The following is a 14,309-nucleotide window of genomic DNA, read 5'->3' on the forward strand; positions in this document are numbered from 1 at the left end:
TAGAGAGCAAGAATATATTTAGTAAGCTGAAAACACGATTAAAAAACATTTGAGTACACGTGATTAAGTTGTTACATTTGACATGAATATTCTATTTTAAGAGCACAATTTATCTTGGATTAAAAAAAAAAATTGTTTGCATATAAATTTTTTTTATTTACGAGTAAACGGATATTCTAAACCATGAAAAGCTTTTCGTCATATGTATGTCTTTTTTAAGTGTTAAGATGAAATGATTAATGGGTTATGTCCCTCTTGACGAGTACAATGGTAATTTTGATGCAGTGAATTATTAAATTTTCTGTAATGATAGAAGCATCACATGTTGTACGGGGAATCTTTCTTTTCCGGATAAAATTAATTCTATATAATTTTTCTGAGGAATTTTTTAATGGATATTATTTGAATGAGTAATAAATGTCCATGGGCATTATTTTATTTATTTATTTTCCCAATTTATTTTTAGATTTATTTATTATTCGTGGCGGTTAAATTTCAGTCATGATTTATTATAGAAATTAATAAACTCAAAGTTGACTTTTAGCAAGATAAATGGAAGCAAAATAATAAAATATTAAATTGCGATTTTTTAAAAAATTGATTTAAATAAGTCAATTTAAAAAAAATCACAATTAAGTTCATATACTTATTTGTACTTTGCTATATGTGTGATCTAGTTTTTATGATTAAAACCATTATATACCACATCTTATAGTGTTAATTTTTCATGCATTGTGTATATTGTATAAATATTTTAAATCTCCCCTCCAGAAATAATATTTAATACAAAAAGTGCTGTATTAAGAATTTTTTTTAAAAAAATGAGAAACTTTAATTTATTCATACGTGCTTATATATGTATAAAGTGTTCAGATATTTTGAATAATTTTTAGCTCCTTTTGATCGAAAAGGCTAACTTATATATTATTTTAAGTAGTTTAAACCGATTTTGTGAATGAAATTTCTAAACGTGTTTATTCAATTGAATTAGAAAACATAGGAAGGCTTTCAATACAAAATATGCTAACGTTTCATTATCGTGAACGAAACGCCCATTATGAGACAGGGAAGATTTATTTATTCTCTAATTAGATTAGTTTTCCTTATCTTTAACGCAGATCATATCTATCAACAGGAGTAATCCCATCGGTATGTTAAGAGTCACTTAACCATTTCATGAATGAATATACAATGCTTATCCACTGTGGATTTTGTATTACGGAATTATTAATATATTGCTAGCACAGTTGAGTAATATATTCTAAAATGGATTTTCAAAGTTATAAGTCACGACCCTACGTGCACTGTAAAGATGGTTTTGGCAATAAATACCATCTTTAGAATTTAAAGCCTCTGACATAATCATGAAATGCGATAGAGTTAATAGAAATTGAAGAATTAAATAAATTTTAATTTAGAATAAATTTTTAATACAATTAAATAAATTTTAATTTAATTTTTTTCTTCTATACGTAAAGTGGTGCTGTCGAGGGCCGAGTTCAGTACTGTTCAGTATTGGTGAAAACTCTGTTGTGACCGACATTTGAGTTTCTCCCATATATTTAATCAAAAATAATTGTTATTTGTAAGTTATTGATAACTAAGCTTCGTTTGAAATTATGTTAACCTGATTTAAGTGACTCCGTTAATAGTATGCCGAAATTTAATTTGTGATTTTTTCAAAGAGCGTTTAATGGAGACTTCTGTTTTGATTTGATTTACAAGTCTGATGTTAATTAGATTTTCTTCCGACCAGAGTGGGGATCGCAACGAAATAGTTCAATAAATTATTTTTTACTTTATCGTGTACGAAGTATAGAAAAAGTACTGAAATCCTTACAAATTTTTTAATCGAAATTTTGACCCATCTTCACCTTCTAGAAAACATGTATTTGGAAATTGTCTGTCCTTTCTGTCTGTCTGTTCTGTCTGTCTGCCTTTCTGTCTGTTCTGATGTCTGTATTCTGTCTGTCTGCGACGCAGATTATTCAAAAACGTTTTGAACTACACAGGTGAAATTCAATTAATGGTCTTTACGATAAATTTGTAGAAATCTATCAAATTTTGAGCGAAATACGTCATAAAAAAATGAAGTCTGTCTGTTCATCCAATGACACGATAACTGTAAAATGAAGAGAGTTCATTGAGTAAAATTCGGTATACAAATTTAACATCTGTAGCATAGACATCTATCAAATTTTGAACCAAATCCATCAAAGTATTGATCGTCTATTGGTCTGGGTTTTCAGAAACATGTACACACGATGATTCAGAAACTCAATGGTTTATATATATCAAATTTGGTAATTGATTTTGTAACTACAAATGTAATGTGTGTCAAATTTTTGTTTCAATCGGTTGGCAAAAACGTGTTTAAAACACAAATTTGATTTTCTCATATTATTACCGCATGCCAGAGATGAATCACCAAGGATCGCACGATAGATTCAGTAAATATGCTAAACCCACAGTTAATATTTCGTCATTATTGTACTCCTGGGAGAGCACTTTTATTAGAGAATATGTGAGAAATTAGAGAATATGGAATACATTTATATATTAAATATAGAATATATTATTAATATAGAATATATTTATTAGAGAATATAGAAAGACCACTCCCACTGGTTATTTTATTAATGCCCATCGTATTCCAAAAGTATACTATTTATATTTCATGTACCTTTTATATGTGAAATTTTGATTCAAAATCATTTTGTATGTTTTAGTCTGCTATTATTTTTGTTATTGTGCTGTTATCTGTCTTCGGATGTTTGCCTCATGCTCCCTTTCTGTCTCTCAGCATCAAGTTATGGCCGTCGAGTCTGTCCTCCGACCTGGTGCGTGCCGAGGTGACGAAGGCCTTCAAGGTGTGGAGTGATGTCTCGCAGCTCACTTTCCGAGAGGTGCAGAGGCTGGATGCGGACATCGTGGTGTCCTTCGAAAGAGGAAAGCACGGGGACGGATACGCCTTCGACGGGAGAGGGGTGGTGCTCGCCCATGCCTTCTTCCCTGGGGACGGGATCGGCGGAGATGCTCACTTCGACGCTGAGGAGCCATGGGTGGACAGAGAGATGACGGGCATCGATGGTAAGGACGTTTCCTTTGAAACGCATTCGTTTTCTACAAAAGAGCAAAAAAGACACGTCAAAAAAAGTTATGCATTACATAGTGTGGGTATTTATTATTAACCTATTACTTTGAAATGAGCCTCATTATGTGTCACTACGATCGCACGCCGAGAGAAACCATATAAAAAGAAATTGTTCTCCATCATTTCGACACTTTTTCAAAATACCTTGCAAACCACAATATTCAATTTCTTTCTTTCCCCCCCTTTTCTTTTATAAATGAATACTGTTTCTACTAAAGTAGTTTTCAAACCTTCAAAAACCGTATCTTCAAACGTATCTTTAGTAGTGAAATTGGAAACCGAACAATTATCTAACAATATCAAAATAGTTATACTGTTAATTTTTATCTGACAATTTTTTAATTTGGTTGTTTTATTGAATAACGTTCTTTTGAATAAAAAAAAGGTTCATTTTATTATCTGTAAAGACACAAAAATTATTTCATTTCAAAGATCCGAATTAATTAAATCTCTTACTGTATTATAAAAGGTGTTATGAAACTAAGCATAATAATTGTGCGCATAGGCATAATAAAATTGTAAGCATGATAAAATACGTGTTAATTCAAAATTAACTAAATCTGTGACAATTATATTTTTTTAGCACCTTTTATGCAGCGCATATTATATTTTATTCGAATGCAAATAAATGCAACTGTTTTTTTTAAATGACAAGTAATTTTTTTTTATCAAACTAATATCTCCCCCGAGGGGCATCTCGTAATTGAGGATGAGAAGCTTCAGGGATGGTGGTTGGTTCTCGCCATCCTTGGTTACAGGAAAAGGTGCGAGTCAGGCTCCTTCCATCAATGACGGGACATACTTCCCAAGGGAAGGTTTGTACGGTGATGACCCTTAGGATCCAACCACAGTTCCCGCCAGTGTAGCTGTTGCTGCGTTCCGGTCATTTAGACTTTTTCGTGTGCTTTCCGGCTGGTCGGAGTAGCCAGTTTAAGGTTATCAATCTAATATTGAAACATTTTAGAGTCGGACACTGAATTATCTGCATTTTGAATGAGTAGTTTAATGTCTTTTTGTCTTCTTTTTCGTTTTGCTCTCTCCGGTTTATCACAGAAGTGTTAATCTAAAGATGTACTATAAAATGTGTTTACTTTCTTCTGGAAACAGTTATCTTTGGTAGAATAACTTCTAAATAAAAGCAGAAATATAGAAAAAAAATGATACAGAGAGTAAGAATTTAATTTGTGAGAACATAAAAAAGGTAATTAATAATTTTTCTGCTTTATTAATTAGTAATGACAGGTAAAAAAAAATGGACAAGAAGAGAAAAGTCCCATTTTTTATCCTCTGTGATTAGGAACTGAATTTTAGCTTCTGCAACCCTTATTGGATATAAAAATGCCCTTGTTCAATATTGATGTGTCGTATCGGCATACGTATTTATGAACATTTGGCGTATTTTGAATACCGATTCTAATTGTTCTGAGAGCGGAACACTGGAGCGGAGTTCGACTGTGGTTGGAACTTCGTGGAATGGCTATAGACTTTCACGACCAAATTGCTGCTTTGATTACAAAGACTGATTAACAAATGGTTTTTATTTTTAAATACATAAAACCATCAAAATATAAGTGAATGCATGCAGGTCGATGTTTCGAAAGAAGGAAAATTAGAAAATTGCTGGTTATGTTGCAGTTAATCACTATTAATGGATGAATTACCACTATTTGAATGCTTAAATTATATTGATGTCAAATATTATTTCATAAAAATAATTTGAATCAAACAGGGTGATTCAAAAGTTAACATGCAAATTTTTAAGAAAAGCAGAAGGCACAAAAACAAGGCAGAGTCATGCAGTAATATGCGACAGCAAATGTCACCCGGATTACTTGAAGATATATAAAAATGCAAAAATAAAAACTAACTATTGTAAACTCTTTTTTTTTATTGATCTATACATACTTACGGCTATACATGCACACGTTCACTTATAATTGCTCACCATTATAATTGCTCAAAATTCTTACCATTAATTGTTTCGTATGTTTTAGGAATTCTTTCATTTCTTAATTGTTGTTACACACGACACTTAATTGTTGTTCTTCTTAATTGTTGTTACACACGACATCATCTTCGTGACTTATTTTTTCTAATAAAATCTAATCATTAACTATATCCAAATGAAAAAAAAATATGGGAACAGGATAATAGAAAAGTATTGGGGAGTGATAACTTACTTTTGTAAAGAAAAAATTTATTTAAACCCATCTGTTTTTCTTTGAACAATGCTTAGAACACCTATTATTCAATAAATTTGATAAGTACTAAGAGAGGGGGGAGGGAGTTGCGATGCCGGCAATCTTATAATAAAAAATTTTTGTTGTTATTGTGAAATAAAAACTGAGTTGACCAATACCCTCGCTGAAATTGGCGTTGTTAGAGTTTCAGTAACAAGTTTAAATTGTATGGCCCCATTTTTTTTCGAACTACACTTACAAGCTTAGTTCTTGCCCGAGGAAGTGTATTGTGAACACGTGCATGGAACTGTGAACACGATTTAGTCGAGAAGGAAGGGGTTCAACAGACGACAGCTGTGCTTTTACCGCCTCCCATTAAACTCTCCTTGGCAAAGAGGGGCATCCATCTCAGGGCCAAGCCTTTATTTTCCAAGGTCATAAATAACATACTATCTCATGATAGTAACACCTCAGTTTTTTTTTGTATTTTTTAAAAAAACAACAACTTAAGTTTGGAATTTGTATATAACTGCTAGTTGCGAATAATAATTGTATAATATTTATTTGTCTGAGAAAATTTTAAAATAAAATTAACCCTTTCTAAGGCCATAGAAAGCATACTTTCCAACAAATTCATCAATCTTTTTGTATGAAGTTTGGCTGATATATATTCTCACAAATTTTTCAATAAAGCAGAAACCTAGATGTTCCAGTTTCTTATCTCACACAAAATTATGTTTCTTGATGTGTTATTTAGATTTTAATGAACGAAATTGATTTATGAATAAAATTATATTTTTCTGATAAACTGAATGAATTCTTTTTCTTATGTCTATATCAATCCTAAAATTATTTTAGCATGCCATTATTAGAGAAGAATGGTCCTTTAAAGGGTTAAAATATATTGTTTATGTCTCGCATGCCAGTGTGATAAATCAATATTGAGATTTTTTTAGCGTCCAGAAAAATAATAATAATAAAGATTAGAAAGATTATGTAAAGAAATAATCGCCAAAAATCGATCATAAAGACATACTGGCATGGTAAAACTGCAGTTTGTGGTCTAATCTTGGATGAGCCTTGTGGTTTCCTGATGTTTTTGTGAAGTTTTAGACCATAGTTCTCTATTTTTTTTTTAAATGCAATATTTCTGCTTTTATCTAGTTTTTTTTTTAATTCTGGAAAGCAGCTTTTTGTGGAAATCATTGAGTGGACAGTTCGAGATCTTTTTTGATATCATATTTTGCATAAAGATGATGCATCAGAAATAGAAATATCCAATCAGCAGCGTTATTAGTTTAAATGTGAAATGTTCGGGTTAATGCATGAAATATTTGTTTTGTGTTTTCTAAGATCGGAATTTCACTTTAATGATCTTTTTTTTAATTGACACGCATCCAATGACAGTTATTATTTGAATTCTCATGACCTTAAAATTTCCTTAAAACTGGTAATAATCAAGAAATGTTTTCAGTGTTCCCAAAACCTTTCATGCTCCATCAGGAGAGCATCTTTTCTTCTTCATTCTATTCAAAATATCTTTTCTTTATTTATCAACATAATACATGTAAGAATATAATTATTGACATTGGAAAATTATCCGAATGAAGAGTGGGAACTAATGCATTGCTAAGCTTCAACTAGTTTCCAAAAATATAAACATTAATTTTCCAATTTCTGGCCGGTATTTTACGCTGAAAAGACAAGTATAAAAAAAGGTTTGGACAAATATTTTTCAGGATGTACAGAAAAAATGCACGAAAGGGGATGAACAAATATTGAGATCGACAATCTTTCGAGACATATGGGACCAACTTCTGTTTTTACATCATCTGATTTTTTTGTTGTTGTTGTTATTTCTAATTCTATGCAGACTAATAGACTGAAACCGAAATAGAATCCGTGGGATAAAAGGATTTAAACTTATATTTCAGCTAATTCTCAGAAGCCCATGATTTGATCTGGAGGAAACCATATATTTTACTCGTGGTAAAAACTTGGGGAACGAGAGGTTAAAGACAGCTTATTTTATCTTTCCTTGAAAAGTCTTAATTAAAACTCAACAACATTTTTTAAGCCTTTCTTTTCCCCTAACACATCTTGCAGACATGGAAGTGATGAGCGTTGATGGTGTTTTTATCTATATGAAGTATCGCTCTTGAACCCTTCCGCGAGCTGCCAAAGTGGCTGGCACTTAGCATGGCACTTAAAGCTTGAAAGATTGGAAAAATGGTCCTCTGGCTAGACTTGTTTAATTCAGAGATTTAGCGAGAATTTTAGCAATTAGTCGGTCTTAGATTATAAGTTGGTGGAGGCTTTGGAAGTGATATATCTTACATGCATATCATGGAAATAATGTGTGTTTGTAAAAAGTAATCCAATTCAAAAAGAAAATGAACTGTTGACAAAAAATTAGCTATTCTAGAGCTAATTTCAGTGTGTGCCTTAGTGTGCTTTCTGCCTATCGCGAAAGTCAAGTATTTAAACCAAGTTCCCCGAATGTGGATATAACCAGTTGATTATTCAAAATACCTAAATTTTCAGAATTTTTGGATTTAATCAGGCATGATTATTTTTAAGACACCTATCTTTCACATTCCGAAAAATTTCATTATACTTATAAATTAGAAAGAGGTTTTTGCTATCTGTTGTCGAAAGAAATTTTTTTACAAACTAAAGAGCTTGGGAATCTGAATAAGACCCTAAGAAATAAAGAACTTGGTAGTTTTGAATCACTTGACCATCAGGGCCAAACTACTTATACTACTCCAATTTCCTGGATTAATTGGGATCAGATTCGAGTCGGATAATTGGGTAATTGACGTAAAAAAGTTTTTTTTTTTTTTATTTTGAGAAAAAAAAATGAAATTCACATGATTAAAATAACTGACGTAATTTAGTAACTACAAAAGCAATGTTGTTTAATATAATACATATTTACATATTCAAACGTCAATGCTTAAACATATCAATCACAGTCAGTTATTTCATTGTCGTCATTCGTTTTTTTTTTTTTCTTGAGGAATATTTTGCTGATTTTTTTCCCCCTTAAAGTATTATAATTCGGGAAATTGGTAATAACTGAATTTGTAAATGGAATTCTATTGTTATTTAATATCCAGTAAATGAGTTATGGCTACTTAATACTTACGTTGCTTTATTTTAAATCTATTTTTAAAAACATATCTGCTTGCAGTCTTATTGATAATATCTGTAATTTCAAACAAATAATGTTTTAAAAATAGAACATCATTCAGAGAAAATAAGCTTTTATGTAGTAAACTTACTGATACCCTAAATTTACAACCTGAAAGTTTGGGAAAATTCGGTATTCTATTTTTCTCTCTTCCAACATTTTAAGCATTTTCACTGCGCAGATCACAGTATTCAATAGTGTACCACAACATTTATTATATTTTTTTCATAGTACTGCAACTTAAAATACGATGCATTTTGCATTAATTCTGTAATTATTGTAAACTGTTGCTAATTGATTACATCTTTGATATTTGTTAACAATAATAATGTTCTATTTAATTTCTAACAACTAAATATGATGATAATAAGAACCTTTAGTTTTAAGAAATATGAAGGAGAAAAATAGATAACAAATTACTCCACTTGTCCAAGAGCAATCTTTCTTCTATTACTAATTCATTAAACCGCGAACGAAAATAAATTCAACATATTGTGATGATTGATCCTAAACGTTTGTGAGTTATCTCTTGTCATGCATTTTTAACTTCATTTAATTTCTGTAAAATGAGATGACAGTCTTGTTCTATACTACTTGAAGAAAAGACATTCCTCATTAAACACGCGAAATCTTTTAATAAATTTATCAGTTAGAAAATTAATTTATCAAGCAGTTCAATTAACATGAAACTAAACTATTCAGTATTTTTCAGTCAGAGAGTAATAGCTATTTTAGACACTTATTTTAAGTTTTTAATATCATAACTCTTTTTATTTTATTTCATTTAGTATGATAAAAGTAATTTTCGCATTTGTGTTTTGAAAAATTATGATGCATTTTGATTCACAATATAAAATTTTCAATAATAAAAATGAAGGAAAATACCAAAAAAAAAAAAAATGTTTTTCTTTCAATATATCTAATACAAAAAAAATATTAAAATTAAAAACATTTATGAGCATTAAATTAAATCGTATATGAATTTCAAATTTAATCGAATTATGTTGATTACATAACAGTAGGAGGATAGAAAAAATAAATAGATGATTCTCAAAAGTATGAAGTGAAATATAAAAATTGTAGGCGAATATACATTGCACAGTGCACTAACAATGATAATAACAATTTTATGGCTAATAATCATATCTGTAAATGCTATACTCTTTTTGTGAAATACTGGTTTAAACTAGAATATCAAAATATAACTTTTTTTTATTTGCGATACAGCGATTCCCATATAATAATGAATGATTTAAGGAAAGTAAGCCAAAAAATACCTATACGATGCATAAATAGAAAATATTTCACTTAAGAACATATGGAGTGCATTAAAAATGATAATAGCAATTTTATAGCTAATAATCAAAACTAAAAATGCTATACCCTTTTTGTGAAATACTGGTTTAAACTAGAATAATTAAAAATTGCGACCTTTTTTTTTTAAAAATATCAAAATATATTTGTTATTATTTGAGATACAATGATTCCATATAATGAATGATTTAATGAAAGTAAGTCAAAATACCGATGCAAAATTAGAAAACTATCTCAGTTAAGAGTTTCCGAATGCGACTCTCGTGATTCAATATTAATTGAAATGTGTTTAGAAAATGTTTTTAATTATTATTTTCGAATTCAGAGCTAACAATAATTAATATGAAAAATCTATATAATAGTCTTCAGAAATATTTGTATAGAGGCTATGTGGTGAATTCCTTTCTTTAAAAGGACGGTGAACTCTTATTATACAATTTTGCGAATTATTCACTTAGAGCAATGACATTTTTTTATGTATATATATTAAAATATAAATGCGTCAAATGTCTTTATAAACTCTTAAAAGCAAAATTTGTTTTTAAAAAATTTTAAAATATATAATTTTCAAAACCTTCAAAATCTTCCAGACGACTGACTTAAAAAAAAATTTCCCATTGTTTTTTCCTTATTATTCTATATAAGTTTATTTTGAACAAAACTAGGTATGATTTAATATTCACAACAAAAAGTTACATTTTTAGAAATATTTTCATGCTCAAACGATTTATTTTCGTGAGAATTTTGGTATTTTGCTGAACTAAAATTGACTTTTAACTACCTAAAATAATTAAGAACATAAAATGCATACACAGCTTTTTGTTAATATTTAACCGACGACTTTCATATCAATTTTCTGTAATTTCCTAATTTCCTCAAAAATTAAAACTCCTGGAACATTTGAAAGATTATAAATTTGTAGTTGCTCTTGTAATATTAATCATAACTGACTGATGACGTCAGCTATGATTCAGTTCATGTCTGGCGATGGCATGTACTGCATGCTCTGATCCATGATTATATATATATATATATCTTAAAATTATTCTACAATTATGAATGTAAATTGTCTATATAACTGTTATACTAATTCGAACTTTTTACTGAACCCCTTAACGACTCCACAAATTTAATTAAAACATTGTTTGAGGAAAAAAATCATTAAAAATATATTTATCCCTCTAGGCCCTTCAAATATTTCTTCTATCTAAGAATGCATTTTATAATGCTATTTCGATTGAATAAAAGTGTATGTTTTAATAATAAAATAATAAAAAAGATAATATTTTTGTCTTTTTTTCTGTTTATTTTAAAGTCTAGTGCCCCCTTAAAATTCTTCAACCTGCAAACAGAAATAAAGAAAAAGACATGATCGAGTGGATACACTTTTGTTAAATTTATCAGGAAATATTTTTACATACAGTTTTGTTCACTTTGATAATTAATATAACAAAGCTATCATTACAATCGACCTACGTCAGAGAAAAATGCAAAATTTTATTCTCATTTGAGATTAACATATTCTTTGTCGGTCTGCAAAATGAATTGTCAGTCTGTCACATCAACAATTACCGAAGCTTGCGAAATGCGACGTTGAAAATTTGCACTGTCCAAACATGTCTTCATTGCAGGATAGGAAACAAAACGTTCTGAATGAAATACGATTTTTTCTTCACATCCAACGTCCGCAAATGTGCCGTGACGGTATTACGTACTGCAGCACGCGCGGCACCCACCGAGGCCCCAGACAAAACATAATACCACCTCCCCTCCCTTCTGCGAAAGAAAATAAAATAAAAATAATGATGAGAAAAAAGGAAGACAAGATAAATGCTGTTTATAAAAAGATCATGTCTGTCGCAAAAACGAGAGTGCTGATGGCGGTAGCAAGACACTGAACAGACGTTTTCATCTGCCTCCATAGCAAATCCAAGACCCTTTTAGAAAATCGGGGGAGTTTATTTATTCTTTTTTTGTTCTTCATTCTTCGAGGGAGCCTCTTGAAACGAACTGCTCAGATTCGATGAGTTTTCGCATAACTTGCTGATTCTGTTTTCGAATAATCATATTCGGTGCAGAAGCTACTATGTTGCTTGGGAAAAGTTTTGTCACAAGCTTATGCATGCTTGCTGAACAGTATGGCTCATACATTTACTTAGGAATGGCACCATATCATTCGAACTCGATATTTTGACGAGTCTCAGCACTTTAGATCTCCCTGAGTTTGAAAAACACACTTTTAAATAATGCTTGTCTACCTGTCTGTGACTAAGATATTAATATAAACGCTTTGAGCCAGACGGATGAAATATGGTATGCGGTTTTTACACTAAATTTATAAATTTCTAACAAATTTCTTTCTAGCAAGATCTATTCAGAGAAAGTCTGTCTGTTCGGGTTGTTTGTAAATTTCTATTAAATTTTGAGCTACTTCCGCTGAGAGGAAATCTGTCTATCCATCTCTTCGAATATAATTTAACACGACAACTACAAAACGAAGAGAGCTAAGTAGTTTATATTTGATATACAGAATGAACATCTATAGTCTAAACACCTGTGAAATGTTGAGCCAAATCCAACAAAAGATTGACCGTCTGTCGGTCTGTACTTTCAGAAGCATGTAAACACGATAACTCAAACTTAAATGTGTCAAATTTGGAATGTGATTTTGTGACCACAATTGTAGTTCAATGTATTTTAGTTTCAACTGGATGCGAAAACCACGTCTAAGAATGAAATTCGATTTCCGGATATTATTAACCACATGACGGGGATTCATTGCCGAAAAACGCTTTCAATGAATCCCTCGGCACATTCAGTAAAATTTTTTAATTCGCATCAAAGGTTGATATTTCCTAGCTATTGTATGCAAATGCTATGCTTTTGCCAAGACCCACAATTTTCTGGTGAATAGAGAATCACATCCTTATTAGAGAATATGCGAGAAAGTTAACGGTTGTTAAAATTAACTGCTGAACTAATGACTCCCGAACTCATTTTATCTGCTACTCATTTTAATACCTCCAAATTTTTAATTTAAACTTCTCTTAAATCATTGACTTACCACCCCTCCTCCCCTTATCCTGCAACATATCTGGGTTAAAACGGAGAGACATTTTGGATAGCCAATTCAATAATTTAAACCAATAAAAGATGTTATGTAATTTTTTCCATGTCAAAAGTATAATTCGATTCATATCCAATGGTTAGGAATCACTACGGTTTCAATATTCATATTGAGAGTGAATTGAGATTGAAACTGTGACATCCTTTCTCAAAGAAATATAACTGATTTGTGAAAAAATACAGTATTTAGCAAAATTCAAAACATGCATTTATATATATATATATATATATATATTCCTATCTTACTAATTCCAAGATATACCTGGAATCGCGAATTTTTTTTAAAAAAAACTAAAAGGTGTTCAAAAATTGAAAAATATTTCTAAAAATCTGTATTTAAATTAAGATTAGGGGGGGGGGGACAAAGAGAGAAGAAAAAAAAAGACTTTTTTTAATTTGAATATAAATAAATATAATTGCCTTTCCGACTCTTTTTTTTTGTGAGTGTGTGTGTGGCACACAACTCTCTCCCCCCCCCCTTTCACAGAGATCACTTTACTTCAAGAATTCCATTCGTCAGTGCAAGTAAGGAAGTAGTTTTACTTTCTGAAGTGTCACGGGAAGGGAGGCAGCACTGCATCTGAACCTAGCAATATGCTCTGTTTTATCTTTACATAAATCACAGATATTCATGTCAGTTAATAGCCCATCCATTATAAAAATGAATTGTGTAGACACTTATTGTAGGGCATATTTTAAAAAATTCTGTGGCAAATATTTCCTTCTCAAAAAAGACTTCGAAACGACAAAAGTGTGTAAGAATTTCAATAAAAGTATGGTTACCTAAGCCGACTTGAAATTTTGCGTAATCACTCTCAATTTTAAAAATAAATTAGCATGGAAATTAGATGGAGATTCATTTTATTCCAATCGTTTTCATTTTCTTTCTTTCTATCTTTTTTCTTTTCATTTCATAATTAGATATTATTATTATTATTTTTTTCACTGACAAAGAAATGATATAAGAAACTTGGTGTTTCTAGAATGCAGAGAAGAATCTTGATTCTTCTTCTGCATGCCAACCAGCTAATAATTTTTGATGTGTAGATTAAACTTTAAAACGATTTATCTTAGTCTTTTGAACGAGATCTTCTCTAATATATAATATTCATTCTAAAATGTTCTCTTATTTCCTGATCCAATTCCACCTTTTTTATTTAGTTAATGCAACGGAAGCTCTGTAAAATTGCTGACATCGACAAGTTCCCATACTCAGAGAGAAGGGAAAGGGATAAAAAATTGTCAAGCTAAGACATTCTTTTAAAAGAGCACTATAATTAATTCCCTTTCCAAAATCGACACGTGTAAAGAAATCCCTATCAAAATCTCACAGTTTATA

The 14,309-nt window shown here is 30.5% G+C and overlaps 1 protein-coding gene across 1 annotated transcript in view; it reads left to right on the forward strand.

Moving 5' to 3' along the window:
- LOC129977824 (matrix metalloproteinase-2-like) overlaps nucleotides 1-14,309 on the forward strand; it is a 77,600-nt gene that overhangs the window by 49,079 nt on the left and 14,212 nt on the right. The window contains exon 3 of the mRNA XM_056090588.1: nucleotides 2,804-3,090. Within this exon, the coding sequence (XP_055946563.1) occupies nucleotides 2,804-3,090 (287 nt within the window). The remainder of the gene's footprint in view (nucleotides 1-2,803; nucleotides 3,091-14,309) is intronic.

This window comes from Argiope bruennichi, chromosome 1 (genome assembly GCF_947563725.1).
Source record: "Argiope bruennichi chromosome 1, qqArgBrue1.1, whole genome shotgun sequence".
In the NCBI taxonomy this organism is placed as follows: Eukaryota; Metazoa; Arthropoda; class Arachnida; order Araneae; family Araneidae; genus Argiope; species Argiope bruennichi.